At 38.8% G+C, this 22723-nt stretch overlaps 2 protein-coding genes across 10 annotated transcripts in view; one reads left to right on the top strand and one right to left on the bottom strand.

The window, feature by feature from the left end:
* Window positions 1-6620, top strand: part of VMP1 (vacuole membrane protein 1) — a 141168-nt gene extending 134548 nt beyond the window's left edge. For 2 of the 3 annotated variants that reach the window (XM_036879898.2, XM_036879899.2), the window contains exons 11-12: window positions 3402-3504; window positions 4551-6620. In XM_036879898.2, the coding sequence (XP_036735793.1) occupies window positions 3402-3504; window positions 4551-4694 (247 nt within the window). In that variant the 3' untranslated portion in view covers window positions 4695-6620. Of the gene's footprint in view, window positions 1-810; window positions 944-3401; window positions 3505-4550 lie in introns of those variants that run through there. The other variant, XR_005023644.2, reaches the window with a different exon arrangement.
* A 4843-nt stretch (window positions 6621-11463) lies between these two features.
* TUBD1 (tubulin delta 1) overlaps window positions 11464-22723 on the bottom strand; it is a 31441-nt gene continuing 20181 nt past the window's right edge. For all 7 annotated transcript variants that reach the window (XM_036879895.2, XM_036879893.2, XM_036879892.2 and 4 more), the window contains one exon: window positions 11464-17728. In XM_036879895.2, the coding sequence (XP_036735790.2) occupies window positions 17626-17728 (103 nt within the window). In that variant the 3' untranslated portion in view covers window positions 11464-17625. The remainder of the gene's footprint in view (window positions 17729-22723) is intronic.

Genomic DNA, 22723 nt, shown 5'->3' with positions numbered 1-22723 from the left:
TTTTTTTTTCTTTTATCTTCTCTATTTAAGCTTTCGCACCCAAAGAAGGTGACTGTTTGCGAGGCTTGCTGAAGCATGTTTAAGTCCAGCAGTTGACTGCAAAACAGTCCTGTGTGTGTTCATTCTCCTCTTACTTTATGTTCTGTTATCACAAAACTGTAATACTTTGAGCTTAATCAACACCTAATGGGAGATGAAGGACTTCACCCACCCATTCTGGGTTGAGAGTCCTTAGCCAGGTGCACAGGGTGCTCTGAATTTAATGGTTTTCCGAGAATGCCATTTAAGCTATTTACTAAGTCAGTTATAAAAAGCCACTAAACTGTAATTCAAGTTACTCCTCCCCTCCCCCCTCCATGTATGTACCTTAAGTTAATCTTAAATATCAGAATGGACTCTTCTGTCTGCTGCTTGAAAATAATTTGAGGGATGAGGTCATGGATTGGTATTATTCTTTGCATCAAATGCATGTTAAGACTAACAGCTGTAGTTTCAGTTTTTATCTAGTCCATCACTAAAATAGCTTTAGTGTTAATTAAGAAACCTCCATTGTAAGAGTGCTTTGTATAAGCTGAGGCATCTGTGACCTAAACCATTGTTTGTAGAGAGAGAGAGAAATGAAAATACTAAAATTTTGATGAATATATAAAAATGATTAAGAGGATCTGACAAATAATTGGTTATAAACAATACCTAATTTCAAATATGTTAACTTTTTTAGATTTATTCAGATCATGTGGCATTTGTTCATGATAGTTTTTAATGTATTGCTGTAAACTTTTCTTCTTTTTTTTCAAACTGTTTTCCTAGTTTCTTATGAGCAACCACAGAGACATCTACCACCCCACTACCAAGATCTCTCCAAGTCATGTCAACATCGTAGCACATTGAAAAAGTAATCTCAGCATTGGCCCAAGATTATTCTTTGAAAGTTGTACATCATGTAAATATATAATGACATATATTCTCCATCAGCTAAAGTATTCCTCTTAATGGGCTTACAATGGCAATCATTTGTCTTTTCAAATTATTTTGAAGGGAGTCTAGAATGTTTGTCGCCAGTGCCTTCCTCATTCCCCTCAACAACAACAACAAAAAGTAGAACCTTTCTAACATTGGGGTCTTGGTTCTTAATTTTCTCCTTAAGTAAAGGCCTGACGCTGGAGCCCAAGAATGATGGCAGGGAAATTGTAAGCCATATTTCTACTCAGTTGCAGTCTGAAGTTGGAGGTTGAAGAAAGAACTCGGCACATGTAGTGGACTCCAATTCTTGGAGGACATCAAAGAGAGAATTTCAAGTCATTTCTTGTACAAATTAGCAATTAGCATACAGTCATTTCAGCCTTTCTAAATGAAATTTTTAATCTTCAAAAAAATGATAAGTGTGTGACTATGGCTTATCCTTGGGAGTTTAAGGTAATTATAATAGGGTATGGTTATTCAGGGTGAATATGAATTGATTTCTGAAGGAAAGTTCTTATAAATCTGCAGTCTTCAAAGCCAGTTTTTTTGCACATGTATCTTACTAAAAGCTTTTTTTATATTCATGTGGTTTATTTCAAGTGTAAATGGATCAGCTATTTGCATTCCCTTATATATTATATAAGAACTACCTGAGGAAAATCTGTCTTCTAGAAAAAAAGTTTACACTGGTGTTGTTACCTGCCCCCTTTGTAGTAATCACTGTCTGGTAAACAGCACCATACCTCAGATACGGCTCTCCCAGTTTACCCCACTCACGTAAGGCTGCTGCAAAGTCAGTGAGAGAGAGAGACAGTGAGGCTTTAGGTTTTCGTGATTCTCCGTCTCTGATGTCTGTGACATGAGTCTTCTGATCTGATTAGTGCAGCCATTGCATCTGCTACGTGTCTGCTCAGGCCTTTTTACCCATCCTTCAGTATTCTTCATTAAAGGACTTTTTTTACTTCACCCCACACTGGTCACCTTTCTCCAGTCCCTTTGGCATATATGTTCTGTTCCAAAAAATGTACTTTTTAATGTTGAATTGTAAATTCTTTTGTTCACAACTCAGTTTCCTCTTCTGTGTGTGTGTGTTTTGAATCTCCATGATGTTAATTTAAGTTCCTGTGGCTGTGGCCTACTTGCAATTGTTGTTTCAGGCTCTCCCCATCCCCTCCCCACCCTCTTCCCGCCCCCTCATAACCCCATTACACTGTTAAACACAAAATAAGGACTTCATTTAAGTGTTTGGTGGTTGATAGTTAAAAGGATCAAAGGGAAGTGTCAGCCAGGAGTTAGGTATTTGTTAGCTTCTGGTAAATATAGTAGCAAAAATTTTCTCTTCCTCTACTCCTCTGATTTTATCACAGAAAGCAGTTACTGAATTGTTCCAGAGAAGAGAAGTTAATTTAATACTTACTTAAAAGGACAGTACTAGGCACTATTGCAAATACATATTTAAATACCTTTTGCTGGCCCCAGGAAAGAGATTGGGCTCATCTATCTTTTAGCCCTTTTATGGCAGATGAGAAAGTAAAGTTTAAGGAAAACAGAGATGTTTGGTAATCTAAGTTGCCCCAAGTTACCATTTTAAAAAAATGCCTGCAAGCATTTCTAAAACAGGAGCCTGGTGGCTACAGTTGCCAGACCGGTTTAACAACACTGCCTCCATGTATTCTGGGTGAGAGGGAGCTCCGAGTACATAAACTTATCAGAGATCACTATCCTAGTCATCTCAGAACAAGTTGTTTGGTAATGTACTGTAGTTTCTGTGCAAACCATCTACCATAAACCACGAAGTGATTCAAGGTTCACAGTTCCTTCTTTGTTCCTTTGTTAATCACTGACTTCTGACTAGTGGGAGGTGCCTCCCAAATTTGCTAATGCATTCTTTTTGGGTAAGGATGACGCACAGATTGTCCTAATAAGGACTTCGATTGGGAAAGGACCGCCCCCTCTGAGAAGATGGGACAAGTCAGAGAGAGGGCGGGCAGTTTCTTTTTCAACTAGGGATGACACAAGCATAAGTCATTTCCTTATTAATCGGTTCAAACCAGTTCTTACAGGAACTGGTGGTGATAAATGTGGGACTTCTCAGAAGTCATTCATTTTATTCTTTGTACCAAAGCAGTGTGCAGCATCAGCTGAGCTGGCCTCACTCCGAGGATGAACTCTTCTGCTACAAGGGGCTTCACCCTTTGCTTTCCCCAAACATACTGGTGGGAGAGATTTTTCTCTATTAAATAGTTGTTAAAGGGTGAATTTTATCCACTAAAAAGAGTTCACAGGATTTTGCAGCTCTGCTGATTGTTATATTTTTTCCTCTTTCTATCCAATTCCTGCTTTTTGAGTCAGGCGGTAAGTGAATTTTTCTTTAACATTTTTCCTGCTTTTCTCCCCAAATGTATCTTTTTCCTTGGGTTATTGTACCCTGCTTCCAGTGCTGTCCCGGGCATAGGTCCATCTCTACAGAAGCCGTTCCAGGAGTACCTGGAAGCCCAGCGGCAGAAGCTCCACCACAGAAGCGAGCTGGGCACACCACAGGTGAGACTTCACTCGGTTTTCCTCTCTGCCCCAGCCCCAGATTCAGGCCAGTGTTACCCTCCCAGCACTCACTCACTGGCATTTTTAGGCAAATAGAGTAAGGTTTATCTGTTCAACAGAAGTTGAGCCTCTCTTTACTTTCTACTGGAAAATTTGTCTAAATCAGAAAATGTAACTTCTATTTTGTACATCTTGCAAAAAACAAGGGTAGGGCTAATGGAAAATGCTGGATCTGTTAGAATGAGGTTATTACCTTGATCGTAAATAATTTGTTAGCAAGTATATTTCCCAAGTAGATTAAAAAATTAAAGTTTCTAGCATAACAAAGTACTGGTCTTACTGAGGCCACTTGAGTATTTCCCTTTATTTATGGCCTATTGTTCTTGTCAGAGATTGGAAAATAGTGTTTTGTTTTTTCAATAAACCAAGGCTCTTAACATAGCTGAACTTAAAAACTTAAACTAAACTTGCCTTTGCTGTAAACAGTTCTGTGGCAAAGGGAAATGACCAGAAGAGGATGAGTAAGCAATAACCTGAAATGGGAAACTTGAAGGAAGCAGAGTTGGGTTTGGGTTTTGTTTTTATTTTCTGATGGCTTTACAGTCTTTACTTGGCCCTTTGCTGCCCTCAGCTGACCAAACATGACTTCAGAAATAGATAAAATTTATATTTTAAAGCTACTCCCAGTACTGGAACAAGAATAAACTCTCTTGACACTGTCAACAAGTATCTATGTAGTGACCTCGGATAGGAGAATTTAATTAAAAACTTTATTCTTGTGTAGTAAAAGACAAGAGATGACCTCACACTTGCCCTGTTGAAAACTGCATCAACCAACATGGACTTTACATCTTAATAACTGGGTGTAAAAAGGCCTGATTCCAGAGTGTTGGAGAATGAGACTTTTCACTTTTAATTGTTTAGGCTTTATAGGTTAGAAGCCCCCAAGTTCTCATTATTTCCCTTGAAACATTGTAGATGATCCCCTTTTTACTACTGCACTAATGAAACGTTTCTCATGGATTGTTTTTCATTTATTCCTGCAGGGAGAAAACTGGTTGTCCTGGGTGTTTGAGAAGTTGGTCGTTGTAATGGTGTGTTACTTCATCCTGTCCATCATTAACTCCATGGCACAAAGCTATGCCAAACGAATCCAACAGCGGTTGAACTCAGAGGAGAAAACTAAATAAGCAGAAGAGGTTTTAATGGCAGATATTAGAACAGATGGGTTCTACCTTAAATTGGGAGGACTCCAAATCAGGAAGGAAATGTCCCTTTTCCAACCTGTATTGATTTAATTTTTGTTTTTCCAAAAGGAGTTTAGTCCATACTTTGCACTATATACTTTTTCTTTTGTGTGTTAAGGTAAGGTATCCACCCTCAATTCAATCCAAGTTGTATTTTATTGGGGTGGAATGTGATGTTCAGCAGCAAATTTAACAGAAACTGGCCTTCTAATTCTTAACTTTCAAAAGGTCCACGTGGTACAACTAAAGAATTCCAGACACCAAAAAAATAGTTCCTAAGTATGTTCAGTATGCCAAGCTTTTAGGCTTGTCATAAATGACTGCTTTGTTTTTCTAAGTCATCAAAATGTATATAAATTACACTAGATTGGATAACAGTCTTGCATGTCTACCATGGTAAAATTAAACATGCCATCCTGCCCAGCCCTTCCTCTTCCACCTTTAAAAAAAGACTGTTTTATGATGCATTGCACACCCTCTTGGGAAAGTGATCTTTAAATTTTGAGACAGTATAAGGAAAATCTTGTTGGTGTCTCACAAATGAGCTGACACCATTTTTTATTCTGTATATTTAGAATGAAGTTATGAGAAAACTTTATAAAAGACATCTTTGATCATTCCAGAATTGTGTCCGTTTTCTTGAGCGTTCTGGTTTTTTACTTTGAGTTTCTACCAACTAGTGGCAGTCTTGCCAAGTCTACCCACAACCATAGTTTCTTAAGCCTTCACGTATTGGTGTGGAAGAGCCACCACCAAGGCGTTTTTCTGTAGGCTGCAATCGGGCAGTGCGCTGTGCAGTGCTGAAGTGGCACCGTAGCGGTGGGTTTGTGGAAGGAGAAATGAGAGTATTAAAATCAAAGGCCACTAGAGAGAACTTTTTTTGAACCATGCTTTTTCATATCTGTTGATTTTAGCTCAGCATGTACTCTGGTTTTAACAGACAGAAATTTACTTTTATGTATGTAACCTGATTTTCTTGCCTTTCTTCAGTAAGTGTTTTGTTCTTACATGGCTTTCCTTGGATGTTTCTGGTTGAACGTGGTCACTTAGTTTTGCTGAGAGGAAAATAAACAATTTCACTTTTTTCCTTTAGGAAAATTGGTACTGACATTATGTTGAGAGTAGAATTGGGTTTAAATCTCAACAGACCAGAAATGCCTGATTTGTTTGATCAAATCCTGCCTGAATGTCTGCTTGTTTTGCCTCCCGTCGTGACATCTCCATGGCTGTACCACCTTGTCGGGTAGCTTATCAGACTGATGTTGACTGTTGAATCTCATGGCAACAGCAGTCGATGGGCTGTCTGACATTTTGGTATCTTTCATCTGACCATCCATGTCAAATGTTCCCATTCAAACATTACATGGTTTATGATAAATAGCATCATGGTTTATGATAAAATAAAGCCTCTGGTCCTTAAGTCTAATGGCACTTTGAATCTTTTATGTCATGGTATTGCAGCAGTATTGAGAGGATTTTATGGGAAATTGGGATAGTTCTCTTGACTACACTTAAATAAAGGACAAGCAACCCACCTTGTAGATTTTGAAAAGGTTATTAACATCTTAACAATTTTTTTTTCCTGCCCAGGAACTATCTGGCAGTGTGACTGTTACCTTACTTGAAAAGTAGTACCCAAATGCTTTAAGTAGATTCACGCTAACCAACATGACTTACAGATCTTCAGGGTCAGCATAAGTTTCTAAATCAGCCTCCAATTGTGTTTCATCTCCTTTACCTGCACCTTATTTGTTGTTTGAAGAAAAGAGGAAAGCAGATATGAATTGGACTCATATCAAGTCTTTGGGATTTATTGGTAAATTTCTTTCAGGGGAGGGTATTGGAAAAATAAAACTTTTGTTCCTTACACTGAAGGTCTAAAGGATTAATATATTTGACATGATGAGGGTTTGTTCACTCTTTGAAATGAATTGGCTTTGGCAACAAATGAGAGCAACTCCCGTCTGTTAAGTGTTCAGATGATCCTGCGGGATCCAGCTGGAGCAGTGCGCTGCCCTCCTGTTCTCGTGGCTGGCTGCTTGGTTCCTTGTCCACCAGAGTGGACCCAAATAAGTACATGGTCCCAGAGACATACCTAGTTCCAGCTGATGGGAGACCAGAAAATTGCAAATGGATGGTTTGATATTACTGCAAGTAAAAAAAGGACCTGAAAGTTTTTATTCCATCTTTAAGTCATTTTGTGCCTTAAATAGCATTTTACCATGTCTCAATCTAGTGACTGTAAAAGCAGTGCGATACATCAGCAATTTATACACAAGTATTAAGCACCTCCCTTAAAACAATCAGCATGATCTGGAAACGTGCAGTATTTTCTGTGTTCTCTGTGTATACATAAAATGGAATGCGGGGCTTGGAAGAATGGGAGATTTTTAACTTTAATTTAGATAATGGGCCACTATCCCCATTCTCTAAAAATCCACAAAAAGAAGAGGCTAGAGTGAAGTTTCTGGAACACACGAGTTAATTGAGTGTACTCAGTAGTGGGTATTCTTACATAAACAAGCTCAGTTCATGTTCCCAGTGTGCTCTGCTCTCTAGCTTTAGTAGGGTATCATGACGTTTGTCTCTTCACTAGTCAACAGTGATGCCTCTAGTAAAAGCAATTCATTAAACTAAATAAAATGGTAGATATCTTTGGATCTTGAGTGACATGTTTTGACTGATGATATGTAAAGAATTCTTAGGAATTTCCAATCTTTCAGTGTTGGAGGCATATATTGCCTCCATGTGCAAGTCTGTTTTTTATGGCTTAGACTTCTGCCTCTGTCATGTTTGACCTTCAGAAAGTTTTTAACTCTGAACCCAAATTTCATCTAGAAAAATAGAGCCAGGTTGTTAAAGCCTAATCAGATAAAGTGCAACATTTTAATGCAGTAATGTGTATTCCCAAATTTTAATTCATCAAAGAACCTTGGATACACACGCAAAAATGTTACAGCATTGCATTTACTCCAAACACAAAAGATTTTTAAATGCTCAGCATACATGCCCTTGTTTTGGAGTACACTGTCTAAAGAAGTTAAAACATCTGCAATAGAGATTAATAGAAAAGTAGAAATGAATGAATGACTTGATTAATAAGACCAAAACCTTTTTAAATCTAAGTGAGCTCCAGCTACCCTACTTAAAGTATGAAGTACAGATACACAAAATTTACTCTGAAATAAGTAAAAATACTTTTCTAACCTTCCCACCCTAAAATTATATTTTCTAATTAATTTTTATTATAAAGGTGGTTGATACTTAAAAAATCTGGAAGATGGGGAAGGGAGGAGGAAAACCAGCTTTTAATACCTTGGTAGGAATGCTCTATCCAGTGATATTTGCTGGGTATACATAGGTTTGAAGCAGTTTTTTTTTTTAAGTTGATTTGATGGCATGCTTCCTCAGTAGACTGAAAATCTCATTCCTGTTAGAAAAAAAAGATTAGTGCATTTGATAGTTATTAATGTGCTCACAAAAAGTTATCCTAAGCAGGAATTGAATAGCCATTTCTGAAAGCCAAGTAACATTCTCTACACTGATCAAAGCTGCTCTGGTATCCACAAATCATGGCAAATGAAATGCTATACAAAACGCTTGCATCTGAAGTGTTTTGTTCCTTTATTCTCAAAAACAACAAGAAAAGAAAGCACATAATGTCCTTTAAAATTCTAGAAGCAATTGAGTCATTTGTGCCTGGTAGTCAGGGTCTTGGGGTCCTGTCCCTCCCTTCCCAAGAAGGCCAAGAGTTCACCTGAGGTAATGTGTTTTGCCTTGGAGGGTGAGGCTTTGAATTGCAGCAAATAACCCACATGTATTTGCATATTTAACCAGTACTCATAAGGGATTATAACAGAAACCTGTTTGGGACAGCTGCTTACTCACTGCCTTTAGAATTGTGTGGTGCTGGGATAGGCAGGTGCCAACAGTTCGCTCATTCTCTTTGACCTACTAGCCTTGCAGTTTGCTGTATGGGTGTTGATACTACTAAATTAAAAGAAAAAAATTGTTTTAGATGGCTCTCAGTCTCCACCCAAACACCCTGGATTCATTTGAGATCTGGGATTCTAATTCTGTAGTTGGGAGACTGGCCCAAATTGTTGCCCAGAGTGAGTGAGTCAGTTGTAAGTGGCTGACTGAATCTATGGGAACAGAAATGAAATGCAACTTAGAGGGTTTGTCAGCCAAATCCACAAATGTGTGGCTTTTTAAAACTTTGGACATCTGTTCCTCCTCATTTAAAATAAACTCTTTAAAAAAAGCAAAAAGTTGCTTGGCTCCTTATTTCTTTGAGCTGGAAGCAGTTGCTGCTCTAACTTAGGAAGCCTAGAGTCAGAGTTAGAAAATTTGGACTCTTTAGGGCACACTTCAGAGAGGGTGGAACTGCATTGCTTTGGAAAGGAAAGATGATTTTCCAGTATAGGGTTTGTTTGGAAATCCCCTTCAGGGGTAATCAGTCCAGGTGTTCAATCCATTTGTTAACCATTTCCAGATGACTCAAAGGACATGGAAGGGGGCTTGGATGCGCTCCAGCACTATTTCTACAATGTAGTCTCTATTTGCATTGGCAACCACATTCCTGAATTCTTGAGGAGAAGGCTCTGGTTTATTCTGGGCATCTTTGACTAAGGGACCCCTGAGCCCACTATCTAAACTCAGTCTTTTGAGAATTATCTACAACTTGCTTTGATGGCTTTCCACCCTAAGTCCTTTGAGGAAAAGCTTTGTTCATTCAGGAAGGCCCCTGTGGGCCGCTTTTCTCTCCCCCCAACCTAATCCTAAATGAGGCATTTTCCCCTGTTGCCATCTCTCCCCTTTAGGGAACAGAACTTAACACTTTATTCCTTCAGGCCGCTTTTGACTGAGCCAGGTGGATAACTTTGCTTAATTGTGTCCCAGTCTGTTTCCATGGGGAAAATTGTTTTTGTAGAGTGAGGCCGTTTGGGATTTGAAAAGAGAGGTGGTTCCACCTTTCCTGAAGGTGGGGAGTGACTGCTGGGATTACTGTTGTCTTCCTTTGGCTCCTCACAAACTGTGTCGGAAACAAAGAGCAGCTCAGGTTCCCTCCTGTCAGTAGTGCTGAGCCCAGCGCACATGTCACCTGAGAACCATGTTGTCCTCAACCTCTTTTCTGTGTTAAGATGAAAGCCAAAAATAATGAGAGGAGGCCTTTCTCTGCCTTTCATTTTTTAGTGCACCTCATAGCCCCTTGAGAGTCACTTTCACTTGGTAAGAGTCTTAAACCTTCTACGGCAGCCAAACTTTCTCTACCTAACCTCACCTTGTTTGGCCCACTTTCGAGACTGGGGACACCTCAGCTTCTTTCTGCCCACTGTGCCAGCCCCTTTCCACTCTGGTGAGCCCTCCATGGTATATTCTTTGTACACAACCGTACAACACCAGCAGTCGAGATGAACTCCCAGGAACCTCCGCTGCTGTGCCCTGTGCCAGGAAGCACATTACTGTACCTTGGAGAATGATTGTTCGCTTGCTTTGTGTCAGCACTGTTTTCAGGGCCATTTTGTGTTGTGGTGTTATTATATTTAATCACTAAATCCTTCCAACAACCCCAGGAGGAAACTGAGGTAGAAAGGTCCAGTCATTTGCTGGAGGAAGCAAGGAAGTAGCAGAGCGAGGATTCAAACCTAGGCGTTCTGGCTCTTGGCCACTCAGTTATGCAGAAAAGTCCAGTACAGAAGTCCAAGTTTCTGCATGCTTTTTTCCCCTGCATGCGTATTTCACCATGTGATCACAGGTAGGTGATGGAGAAAGGGAGACAACAGAAAATCAAGCCCCCAGCCTAAAAAAGGTTTACTGTCTTTGTGCTTCCTCATGTCACAGGGTTGGAAAAGCCAGCTCCGTTCTTAGCCATCCTGGGTGGGCAGGTTCCCAGAGTGGTGTTTGCTGTAATTAAGATTACAGAGCGATTTCCATTTGTACAGACCGTTTTTCAAAGCATTTCCACATCTTGAATTTTATTTGATATTCCTAACAACCGTATGGAATGGTTAGGGTCGGTAGTAGCGTTAGCCACATTGGGGAAAAAGCTTTTAATTCACCTTTTAAATCTCCACTGGTTTAAGTTATTGTGGAGAAGAGACGGAGCTGTTGATGAGTGATCTCCTTCCAAGGACTTGATCTTTTAGGAGTAGTATGCACGTATGCAGACAGCCACAGTGTAGAGTGAGGTGAGCGCTGCGAGGGAGGAGGGAAATGGCTGACTAGGGGGGATCCGGGAAGCTTTGGTGAGGATGTGGCCTTGAATCGCCACTAGGCTTGGGGAGTGAGAAGTCCTGTGAGAGCTGCAGGGGGAGCACTAGGAGGGAGCTGTGTGCGCGCTGGGGGGAGGCAGACGGTGAGCCGCCCCCAGTCGGCCCAGCTCGCCCCCTGCTCCTCAACGTGGCTCCATTGTTGAAGTACCGACATACTTCACAACTAGTTGGTCTATTGTTTGTGCTCTCTTTCCCTTACTAGGACATTCGGCCCAGAAGGGCAGGCACTGTTGGGGTCTCCACTGTGTGTCCAGACCCAAGCACAGGGCCTGGCACTTGGTAGGCTCACAGAATTTGCTGAATGAATATTGCAGCCAAGGTGAAGTAGCAGTGGACATTCCCAGGCAGGCAGGAGGCACTATCTAAGTAGCATCCAGGGAACTAGGCAAGGCTGGGGTAAAACAGGTAGAGCAAAGGGGAAGAAGGAACCTCAGAACCCTGAGAAGACAGCGATGCTGAAAGATCACTGAGCCAGGAGTGCAGGCGGAGCAGCAGGTCTGAGCGATAGACATGACACTCCTCTGCTTTGAACATAGTGGAGGGAAAATACTGATATAAGGCCAGGGCGTTCCTTGGGTCTGTATCTCAGGTTTCCTAGCCCCCACACTCCTAATCAATGTGCTATCCACCTAGACCACTGTAACGTCTCCCTGGCAGGGAATAAACTGAACTTTTTCAGAGAATACTCTAGAATAATAGGTTCTCTGTACTTTCTCGTAAGTGATCAGCTAAGCCTGAACTTGTGCAGCCCTCTTGAAACAGTGGCACTGTTACTGGACCTTGGGGCCACAGGAAACTGCTTTAAAATTCCTCTCCCCAGTTGCATCCTGCTTGCTTAACCAATGGCTCCTCCCCATGAGAACTGGGAGCATGGTAATTCCTGGATAGATGGTCTGTCTTTATAAGGAGAAAAGTTTGGCAATGTGATTTCCTGTATATTTCCACTACAGTCCAGGATTGCAGAAGTGCTAGCCTGGACAGCAGTGGCAGCCACCTAGAGCCCAGATGTCATAAGTATTCTCCAGTAAGTGCAAAGGCATCCTCCCAACTGCCTTTGCCAAGCCTAAAGGCAGAATCGTGGCTTTATTACACCTTCTAGAGCATGTGGTCAAGGCAGCTTTCCATTTGGATGCTTTGGTGCTGGGGTTGTTTACATGCTTCAGTAAATGGGTTATGCTTATTGAAGTTGGCTGGGTAGGAGTTCAGAATAAATGACATATGACCACAATTATACCACTCACCAGGAACACTGGAGTTCAGAGAGATTTACCCGTGTAATAATCCCTTGGTGGAGGAAAGAGGTAAGGACTTCAGTAATGCATGCTCAGGTGGGTGCACAAGTTCTCAAAGCCTGGGAGAAGTGGGGTGTCACTGTTCCTAGCTTTCTGTTGGAATCCCACATAGTGAGATACCTTCTGTTAAAGGCATGTGTTGGGGAGTGCTTTGCACAATTTCAGAAGGGGAAAAAAAGGGAAGCTGAAAAATAGTGCTTTTAGAAAAATGTAGAGATCAAAGAAATTTTCAGATGTTCTGCATTTTCTTCTTCAAGCGTAAATAATCTGTGTGCATAAAAGACATCCCTGGTCTCTGCAAGGAAGAAGTAAAAGGTTCTTTCATACACTTTATATTCCTACTTCATCTGCTTTTTAGGCTGCTCCCAGTGTGTGTGTGTGTGTGTGTGTGTGTGGTATTTACTAGCTTCCCTGCAGCAAGGACAATAGGACCCCAAAGTTAGTTCATTTTTTTCCTTCTTCCTCTGTCCCTGAACAAACCTGGAGCATCCTGTAAGTTCCCACTCCCGTTTATGTGATGGTTTACAGAACAACAATGCAGCTTACTGCTTCTACCCCTTGTTATTGCCTTTGGATTCATTTGACTTACTCCTCCATGCTTCAAACTGTCTCCAGGTGTTAACATCCTTTTAAAAATCTTATGAGTTATTCTATCTTTATGTTGGGTTGTTAAGACTTTAGGGAAAAATAAGGAGAAGCAAAGAAATGCATACTGTGAAAAGGAAGAAAGCCCCCTGAGAAAGACATTCCCCCAAAGAAATTACTATGAAATCTAGTGTATATCCTTCCAGTCCTGCTCACAAATCCTCTGAGCCCCCCATTTTTGCTCTTGGCCTGGCAGTGGGGGCAGAGCTGGGGTGGGCAGGCAGGGTCACTGGGGCATGACTTCTATCTGTATCTTCAGGGCAGTGATAGACTGCTCCCTCCCTGTCCTTACTGAACAAAATTAAACATAACCATAGAGATAAATCCATGTTTTTTTTTCATAATATTTAAAAGTCATTTCTGTTTGCCTCAGCTACTACAGCACACATAAAGGGATCAGTGGGAGACAGGGAGTGGCCAAAATTTAGAAGGCTTGGAATTGAGTTTAGATCGTAGGCAAAGACTTAAAAGGGCAATTCTTCATTTTGTTAATACATTCTTTGAGTTTCTATATTGTCTTAAATGACTTTTAATTATACAAATTGGCTTCAGAGACAAACTATTTTGAATTACCTTTATATTTCCAGGTCCTTAGTTTTCATCTAAACAGTTGTGACCTCTGTTGCTAATACAGGAACTTTAACGGGCTTCCTGTCTGCTGGTAGCTTCGGCTTTACCTCTTCCATAGCTTTGTGGACATGAACATTAATCTGTTCGGTAAACATGGGGTTTCTACCATGAGCCAGCCATATGCTTTGCAGTAAAGACCATACCAAACGGTGAACTCCTTAAGGACAAGGGCCAGCTTTAACTCATGTTTGTTATCTCCTTATCCTAGCGGTGTCCCTCCTTGCAGGTGTTTGGTGAATGTTTGTGGAATTAAGCTCATATCCTGCCTTTTTCATACTGTTCACATTAGCTGATCTTATGCAAAGGCCTTCCTCCCCGCCCCAAAAGTGAACTCCCATCTTTTGCCTTGTCACGTTTCTTACTATTATGTTCCCATGACCTCTCTCCTAGTAAGGACAAGTTTTGTTCAACCTCGTTTCTATAATTCCCAGGACTTTGCTCCTGAAATGTCCAGAATAGCCCTGTCCAATAGAAATACAAGCCAGGAATATAGTGTTAAAATTTTAGTAGCTACATTTTAAAATGCAAAAAGAAACAGGTATTACCAATTTGAGTTATTTATTTAAACTGTTTTGTCCAAAATATCATTTCAATAATTAAAAATACTAGTATTTACAGTCTTTATTCATATTGTCTTCAAAATCCATTTTGTATTTTATACTTAGAGCACTAGCCACATGTGGCTAATGCCTACATTATTGGATAACATGGAATTTTTGTGCACTCACCATGTAAATAATTAAATTCAAATAGGACAAGAGGGCCATAAAAGCATCCATCTTAATTGGCAAGAGAGAAATTCAGGTAAGACAGAATTATTTGCTAAGTGACATGTGATTTAACTTTTTTTTAAGCTATTGTAAGCTATTCATAGATTTTTCATCATTAGATAAAGTCTGTAATTCAAAAACCATCAAGTCTTTTTTTTTTAATGCTTGTGAACTATTAGCCTTCTTTGGAGGCATCATTGGCTGCCACCACAGCCAACCTTCCTTTTCATCTCTTCCTACTTCATTGGCTTCCTGGAGTCTAAATGATTAGGATTTTTTTTTTCCCTCTTGTCCCCTGAATGCCAAATCTTCTCTAACACTGACCTGACACTGTGTTCCCCAGAAACTTGAAATATTTACATTGTTTATCTTAACTTCTTGTGCAAACATTCCTGTTGGTGGAAATGGGATTCCATTTATTAATAAGGTTGACATAGCATTGTCTGAGACATTTCAGAGTGTAGGGGTAGGAAGTTATTTAGTTAAAAATATAAAGCTAGACTTTTTAGCTCACATTCCTAAAATCCACAGGAAACAATGTGATTGATACTAATGAGCAAATATCTCTTAAATTAAGTAACAGACTGTCAAAATGACAAGTTAGTGGGTAAAGCCATATTTGGCAGGTAGGTGGAGGAACAAGAGAGAGTTGTCTGCCAAACGTTGGGCTCATGAGAAGAGAATAGTGTGATAGGAACACACAGAGCATATTTTAAAGCAAAATTTTGGACAAGAATTCAAGTGTGATAAACATAGTGGTCAGGAGAAGAATCACTGGTATGTACCCTGCAGAGGGGTGTCTACAGAGCCAGTGAGGAGATGTTTCAGAAAAACTTAGAGCCTAAACTAGAACTCCCAGTTCATTGTTCTTCCAGTTGTATTACATCTTTCCTATAAAGGAGTTAAACATGGACATGAGCAATATAATAAGTAATAATTAGGAAGCTAGAATTGTAGCACCAGATACCCGAAGTAACTACTACATTGTAAAGCTTCTTAATTTAGACTATCTGATATTGATCCCTATATCCTTAACATCATGTTTAGTGCCTGCCACTGAACAGATACTGGTTGAATGAATGTATTGACTGAACAGTGAATTGTGGGCACACTTACTGAGTTCTAAGCAACAGGTTAAAGGAGAAAAATGTTGCAGATTGGGTAGTATTGGGGGTAACCCAAAGCTAGAAGAAGAGGGGATGAATGAGAAGAAACAGCCTCTACAGCTTTAAGAGCCCTTGAGAAAGTAAAAAAGAGGGAGTGAAAAGTCTTAAAGATAAGAAGCAGTTTGAATTTACACACTACTCACTGCCTATTGGGGTGCAATCCCGGCTCTGTGAAATATGAGTGACAACATAGTATGCCAGTTACCCAGTAATTTATATAAGAAATGACATATTCAAGCTTCTGGATCTGTATGCCCAGAAAGTTATGATTCAAATATTGTCCTGGCTTACTGGTCATTTTCTCCACACAAATCAAAGTATATTTGCAGTGCCACACCAGTTATCTCAAAGCTTTGGCATGAGGTGTCTTTGTGTTAATTTTTAAGTTAGAATCACAACTCTAATAGCAAAACATTTTTGTTATTCCAAATAGACTGCAGAAAAGTATAGTCCATGTGTATGTTTAAAACAAGTTTGCATGTATTTAGGTATCTGTACATACCAAGTAATGCAGTTGTGGATCATAAAAAAGGGTCAGCTCACATGAATGAACCCAGAGCTCTATCTTATTGGGGTTTACTTCTAATATTCACCTGCCACTGATTCTGTGAGCTGTCAAATTAGAAATATACTTGTCCCCATTGGTACCTTCCCATGAGTTACTTTCTCAAATAAAAAATGATTTCAACTTACTACTTTAAGCTTAAATTCTAGCAAGGTTCCTCAGAATCAGCTTAACCCCTGGGGAGATAATTCAGGTACAGACCTTCATTCCTGCTCATTCAGTTTGGAAAATTGTTTTCAGTCTTCGGATCTCTTCAGTGTTAAACAATCACTTTTAACTTTATTTTCTAAAAATCATGATCTAGTTATTTTTCAAGTATACTTGGGTTAACAAAATGCAGCAGTGGGGTGTGCCTTGTAGTAGCTCAACAGACCACTTTTTACATTCCTTAGAAATAAGATATGGCTCAGTATTTTAAATCATAGCAACAGTTGATAAGAAAAACAGCAAAAAGGTAATCATTTCCATATGGAAAGAAAAGGAAGAAACCAGTGAAGCTGTGAACTGTCATTTTTCCACATGAAAGTAAGTCACCACCAGTAGATTTGGCAGAAAGGGCAAATGTTCCTATTTGTTTCCCATTTTACATTTGTTAATACAGTGCATGTGACGTCTTCTATTCAAATGCATGTTCCCATTAAACGCATTTGCCAATTTCCAAGTGTGTTTTGTCCTGAGTGAAACCCACATGTATTTGTCAATGTCATCAAGCACTGTATTTCCTTGGTGATAATTTTCTCAAGTGAAATTTTGGTGAAGCTCTTACCCCTTGCACTGGAAAGCATGTAACCATCTTCCACACCAGCTAAAAATCTGTAGGGAATTTTAAAGCACTAGCTGAATAAAATCAATTCTACTTTGGCATTCTAAGATCTGAAAGATAAACCAGTTTTCTGATGCCCAGAAAATATAAGACAGACAAAGCTAACATTTGCTTACTTACTTTGTATTTAAGCATGATATACATATTTAACAAAATCCTGACATTTCTGTTTAAATAGCTGCTTAAAGTGGAAAACTTTACCCTTTTATAGAGTAAAAAATTTGAATAGATGTTCACACTATAACATTTGACAATAGCTCCCTCTTGTGGTTCGAATCATTCACTTCAAAGATGAATACAAACACAATTGCAATTTCTAGGCTGAAATTTGTACTGTGAAAAGTTTAGCTCACATTTAATGATTCCTTTTGGGAAAAAAAGATGGAAGACTTAGGGACATGAAGACAAAACAGAATATGCCTTTTTTTTGGATAGTTCCAGAGTTCCAAATTTTCAGCTAAGTGTACCCACATTTCTTTATAGAAGCACCAATATTTTTTCTTACAAGTGAAAATTCCAGGTAGATGTTTTCTCTGAAAACATGTTGTTCTCCACGTAAAAGACCTTTCTCCTTTCTGTGGGGTATGCCAAAGGAAACGGCATTTGACTTTGTTACTTTAACAGATAGGAATTTGAAAGCCTAACAGGGTAGTACTAAAAATATTTTAGTTCAAAGATGATATAAGGTTCTTTTTCCCTTTTCCAAGATCAGAGGTTGCAATAACTGGCAACAACTTGTTCTAACAATGTGAAACTGTCCAAAAAGTCCTCTTCTTCAATTCCAAACTTTGTGTATTGATGAATGTAGGCTCTGGTGAAAGAAACAGAAAATGTAAAATAAAAACTGTCAGGCAAATGAGTAACTCTTAAATAAATCAAGCAATACATAGACCTCACCAAGCTCATGAACAGTTGAAGATGGCAGAATCTTTTGAAAGTCGTAATTTTCTTCAATATTTATTCCAAAGATCTGAAAACTTTCAAAGTTTATGTGAAGCCTCCTGTCTTTTTAGTGTCCAAGACAGTAACAGTAAGAAGCACTAGGAAAACATTTATTCAACATCCTATAGACATTACTGGGTTTAATATAAACTCTAAAAAGTGTCTGAGAAGTTTTATCTAAGGCTTGAAACTAGAAATACATTAATCCAGTTCTAGGAAGGAAGTGAAGCCTCCCAAAACCCACCCCCTCTCTTAATGCCCTGTACCTGCCAAAATGTTCTGAGGCAAGAGAAATGTTGAGAAGAATATCAAAGCAGACCTGAATTAACTTGATGTAATAATGGCTGCTACAATGTAATGACTGTGGAAAGAGAATGATACCAGAAAAGGACAGAATTCTCAGCCCTAAAGAATGGGAGTTTAGGGCCAGGATGCAGGGGGCCCTTGAGAATTCTAGCAAATCAAAGCAGAGGCATGTCCAATCATTTGCAGAATTTTGCTTTGACATTAATTGTGGCAGGGGTCAGGAAACCTGATAACACTTTTCTTAGTATCAAGTAGACATTTTTTAGTATCAAGTGGAGTTGAATTTGCAGTATTTCCTACTGAGTAAGATCAGCACATTCTTCTGAGTCTTATTTTCAAAAACTATCCTTTTGTCCCTGGCTTATTTCTACTTTCATTTAGAAACTACTTGTTTAGCCACCAAAAAACTATTAGAATTAATAAGTTCAGCAAAGTTGAAAGACACAAAACCAGTATTCAGAAATCTGTTGCATTCATATACACAACAAACTAGCAGAAAGAAAAGTTAAGGAAACAATCCCATTTACAGTTACATTAAAAAGAATAAAATACCCAGTAGTAACTCTAACCAGGGAGAGGAAAGATCTGTACCCTGAAAACTATAAGACACTGATGAAATAAACTGAAGAAGACACAAACAAATGGAAACATTCCATCCATGGATAGAGAATTAATACAAAATGGTCATACCACCCAAAGCAATATACAGATTCAATGCAATCCCTATCAAAACACCAGTCACATTTTTCACAAAAGTTGCAGATAATCGTAATACTTGTATGGGACCACAAAAGACCCCAAATAGCCAAAGCAATCTTGAGAAAGAACAAAACAACATATCATTCTTCCTGGTTTCAAACTATACTACAAAGCTATAGGAACCAAAACTGTATGGTACTGTTACAAAAACAGACATACAGATCAATGGAATAGAATAGAGCCGAGAAATAAATCCACACTTACATGGTCAAGTAATATATGACAAAGGAGGCAGGAATATAACATGAGGAAAAGACAAACTCTTCAATGAATGATGTTGGGAAAATTGAACAGCTATATGCAAAAGAATGAAACTTGATGACTATCTTACACCATACACAAAAATAAACTAAAAATGGATTAAAGACCTAAATATAAAACCTGAAACCATAAAATTCCTAGATGGAAACATAGGTAGTAAACACTTAGACATTGACCTTAGCAATTTTTTTCTGGATATACCTCCCCAGGCAAGGGGAGAAAAAGCAAAAATAACCAGTGGGACTACATCAGAAGCTTCTTCACAGCAAAGGAAGCCATCAACAAAATGAAAAGGCAAACAAACTACTGACAGGGAGAAGATATTTACAAATGATATATCCAATAAGGGGCTAATACCCAAAACATATGAAGAACTTGTACAATTCAACACCAAAAAGACAATTTGATAAAAAAATATGCAGAGGACCTGGATTGATATTTTTCCAAAGACATACAGATGTCCAACAGGCACATGAAAACATGCTGAACATTACTAATAATCAGGAAAATGCAAATCAAAACCACAATGAGACACCGTATTAGTTGGAACAGCTAGTATCAATAAGACAAGAAATAACAAGTGTTGGCAAGGATGTGGAGAATAGGACATCCTTGTACACTGCTGGTGGAAATGTAAATTGGTGCATCCACTATGGAAAACAGTATGGAGGTTTCTTAAAAAACTAAAAATAGAAATATCATATGACCTAGTAATTACACTTCTGGAAATTTACCCAAAGAAAGCAAAATCACTAATTCAAATAGATATTTATACTCCTATGTTTATCACAACATTTTTCACAGTAGCCAAGATATGGAAGCAACATAAAATGTTCATCAATAGAAGAATGGATAGAGAAGATGTGGCATAATGCAATATCACTCACCCTTAAAAAAGAATGAAATCTTCTCCCCACTTTTACTCAACATAGTACTGGAGGTCCTACCCACGGCAATCAGACAACACAAAGAAATAAAAGGTATCCAGATTGGTAAGGAAGAAGTTAAACTGTCACTGTTCATAGATGACATGACATTGTACATAAAAAACCCTAAAGAATCCACTCCAAAACTACTAGATCTAATATTGGAATTCAGCAAAGTTGCAGGACACAAAATTAATACACAGAAATCTGTTGCATTCCTATACACTAATGATGAACTAGCAGAAAGAGAAATCAGGAAAAAAATTTCATTCATAATTGCATCAAAAAGAATAAAATACCTAGGAATAAACCAAACCAAGGAAGTGAAAGACCTATACTCTGAAAACTACAAGACACTCATGAGAGAAATTAAAGAAGATACCAATAAATGGAAATACATCCCATGCTCATGGATAGGAAGAATTAGTATTGTCAAGATGGCCATCCTGCCTAAAGCAATCTACAGATTCAATGCAATCCCTATCAAAATACTGACAGCATTCTTCAATGAACTGGAACAAATAGTTCTAAAATTCATATGGAACCACAAAAGACCCCGAATAGCCAAAGTAATCCTGAGAAGGAAGAATAAAGATGGGGGCATTATACTCCCTGTCTTCAAGCTCCACTACAGAGCCACAGTAATCAAGACAATTTGCTACTGGCACAAGAACAGACCCATAGACCAGTGGAACAGAATAGAGAGCCCAGATATAAACCCAACCATATATGGTTAATTCGTATAGGATAAAGGAGCCATGGACATACAATGGGGAAATGATAGCCTCTTCAACAACTAGTATTGGCAAAACTGGACAGCTAAATGCAAGAGAATGAAACTGGATTACTGTCTAACCCCATACACAAAAGTAAACTCAAAATGGATCAAAGACTTGAATGTAAGTCATGAAACCATAAAACTCTTAGAAGAAAACATGGGCAAAAGTCTCTTGAATGTAAACATGAGCAACTTTTTCCTGAACACATCTCCTCAGGCAAGGGAAACAAAAGTAAAAAATGAACAAATGGGACTACATCAAGCTAAAAAGCTTCTGTACAGCAAAGGACACCATCAGTACAACAAAAAGGCATCCTACAGTATGGGAGAATATATTTGTAAATGACATCCAACAAGGGGTTGACATCCAAAATATATAAAGAGTTCACATGCTTCAACAACCAAAAAGCAAATAACCCGATTAAAAAATGGGCAGAGGATATGAACAGACACTTCTCCAAAGAAGAAATTCAGATGGCCAACAGACACATGAAAAGATGCTCCACATCACTAATCACCAGGGAAATGCAAATTAAAACCACCATGAGATATCACCTCACACCAGTAAGGATGGCCAGCATCGAAAAGACTAAGAACAACAAATGCTGGCAAGGATACAGAGAAAGGGGAACCCTCCTACACTGCTGGTGGGAATGTAAGCTAGTTCAACCATTCTGGAAAGCAATATGGAGGTTCCTCAAAAAACTAAAAATAGAAATACCATTTGACCTGGGAATCCCACTCCTTGGAATTTACCCAAAGAATACAAGTTATCAGATTCAAAAAGACATATGCATTCCTATGTTTATCACAGCACTTTTTACAATATCCAAGATCTGGAAGCAAACTAAGTGTCCATCAGTAGATGAATGGATAAAGAAGATGTGGTATATGTACACAATGAAATACTATTCAGCCATAAGAAAGAAACAAATCCTACCATTTGCAGCAACATGGATGGAGCTAGAGGGTATTATGCTCAGTGAAATAAGCCAGTCAGAGAAAGACAAATACCAAATGATTTCCCTCATTTGTGGAGTATAACAACAAAGCAAAAAGTGAAGGAACAAAATAGCAGACTCACAGACTCCAAGAAGGGACCAGCAGTTACCAAAGGGGAGGGGTGGGGAAGTGTGGGTGGGGAGGGAGGGAGAAGGGGATTGAGGGATATTATGATTAGGTCACATGGTGTGGGGGGATCATAGGGAAGACAGAGTAGCACAGAGAAGACAAGTAGTGACTCTGTGGCATCTTACTACACTGATGGACAGTGACAGCAATGGGGTATGGGGGAGGAGATCTGATAATACGGGTGAATATAGCAACCAAATTGTTTTTCTTGTGAAACCTTCATAGGAATGTATATCAATGATACTTTAATTAAAAAAATGAAATCTTGCCATTTTGCAACAACATGGATGGAGTAAGTGAAATAAGTCACATACAAAAAGACAAATACCATATGATATCACTTATATGTGGAATCTAAAAAACAAAACAAATGAACAAACAAAACAAATAGACTCATAGACACAGAGAACATACTGGTGGTTGCTCTTGGGCAGGGTGTGAGGGAAAAGTGAAATAGGTGAAGGAGATAAAGAGGGACAAATACCCAATTATAAAAATAAATGACTCATGTAGATGAAAGTAGAACATAGGAAATACAGCCCATAATATTGTTGTAGCTGCATGTTGATAGATGGTAACTATGCATTGTGGTGAGAGCATTTAGTAATGTATATAAGTGTCGAATCACTATGTTGTACACCTGAAAGTATATTTTAATTAAAAAAACAAAGAAACTACTCATTAGTCAACAACAATAATAATA

Source organism: Manis pentadactyla, chromosome 4 (assembly GCF_030020395.1).
Source record: "Manis pentadactyla isolate mManPen7 chromosome 4, mManPen7.hap1, whole genome shotgun sequence".
NCBI lineage: Eukaryota > Metazoa > Chordata > Mammalia > Pholidota > Manidae > Manis > Manis pentadactyla.
The sequence above is the reverse complement of the archived record's forward strand: the minus strand, read 5'-3'. Positions and strand labels throughout refer to the sequence as shown.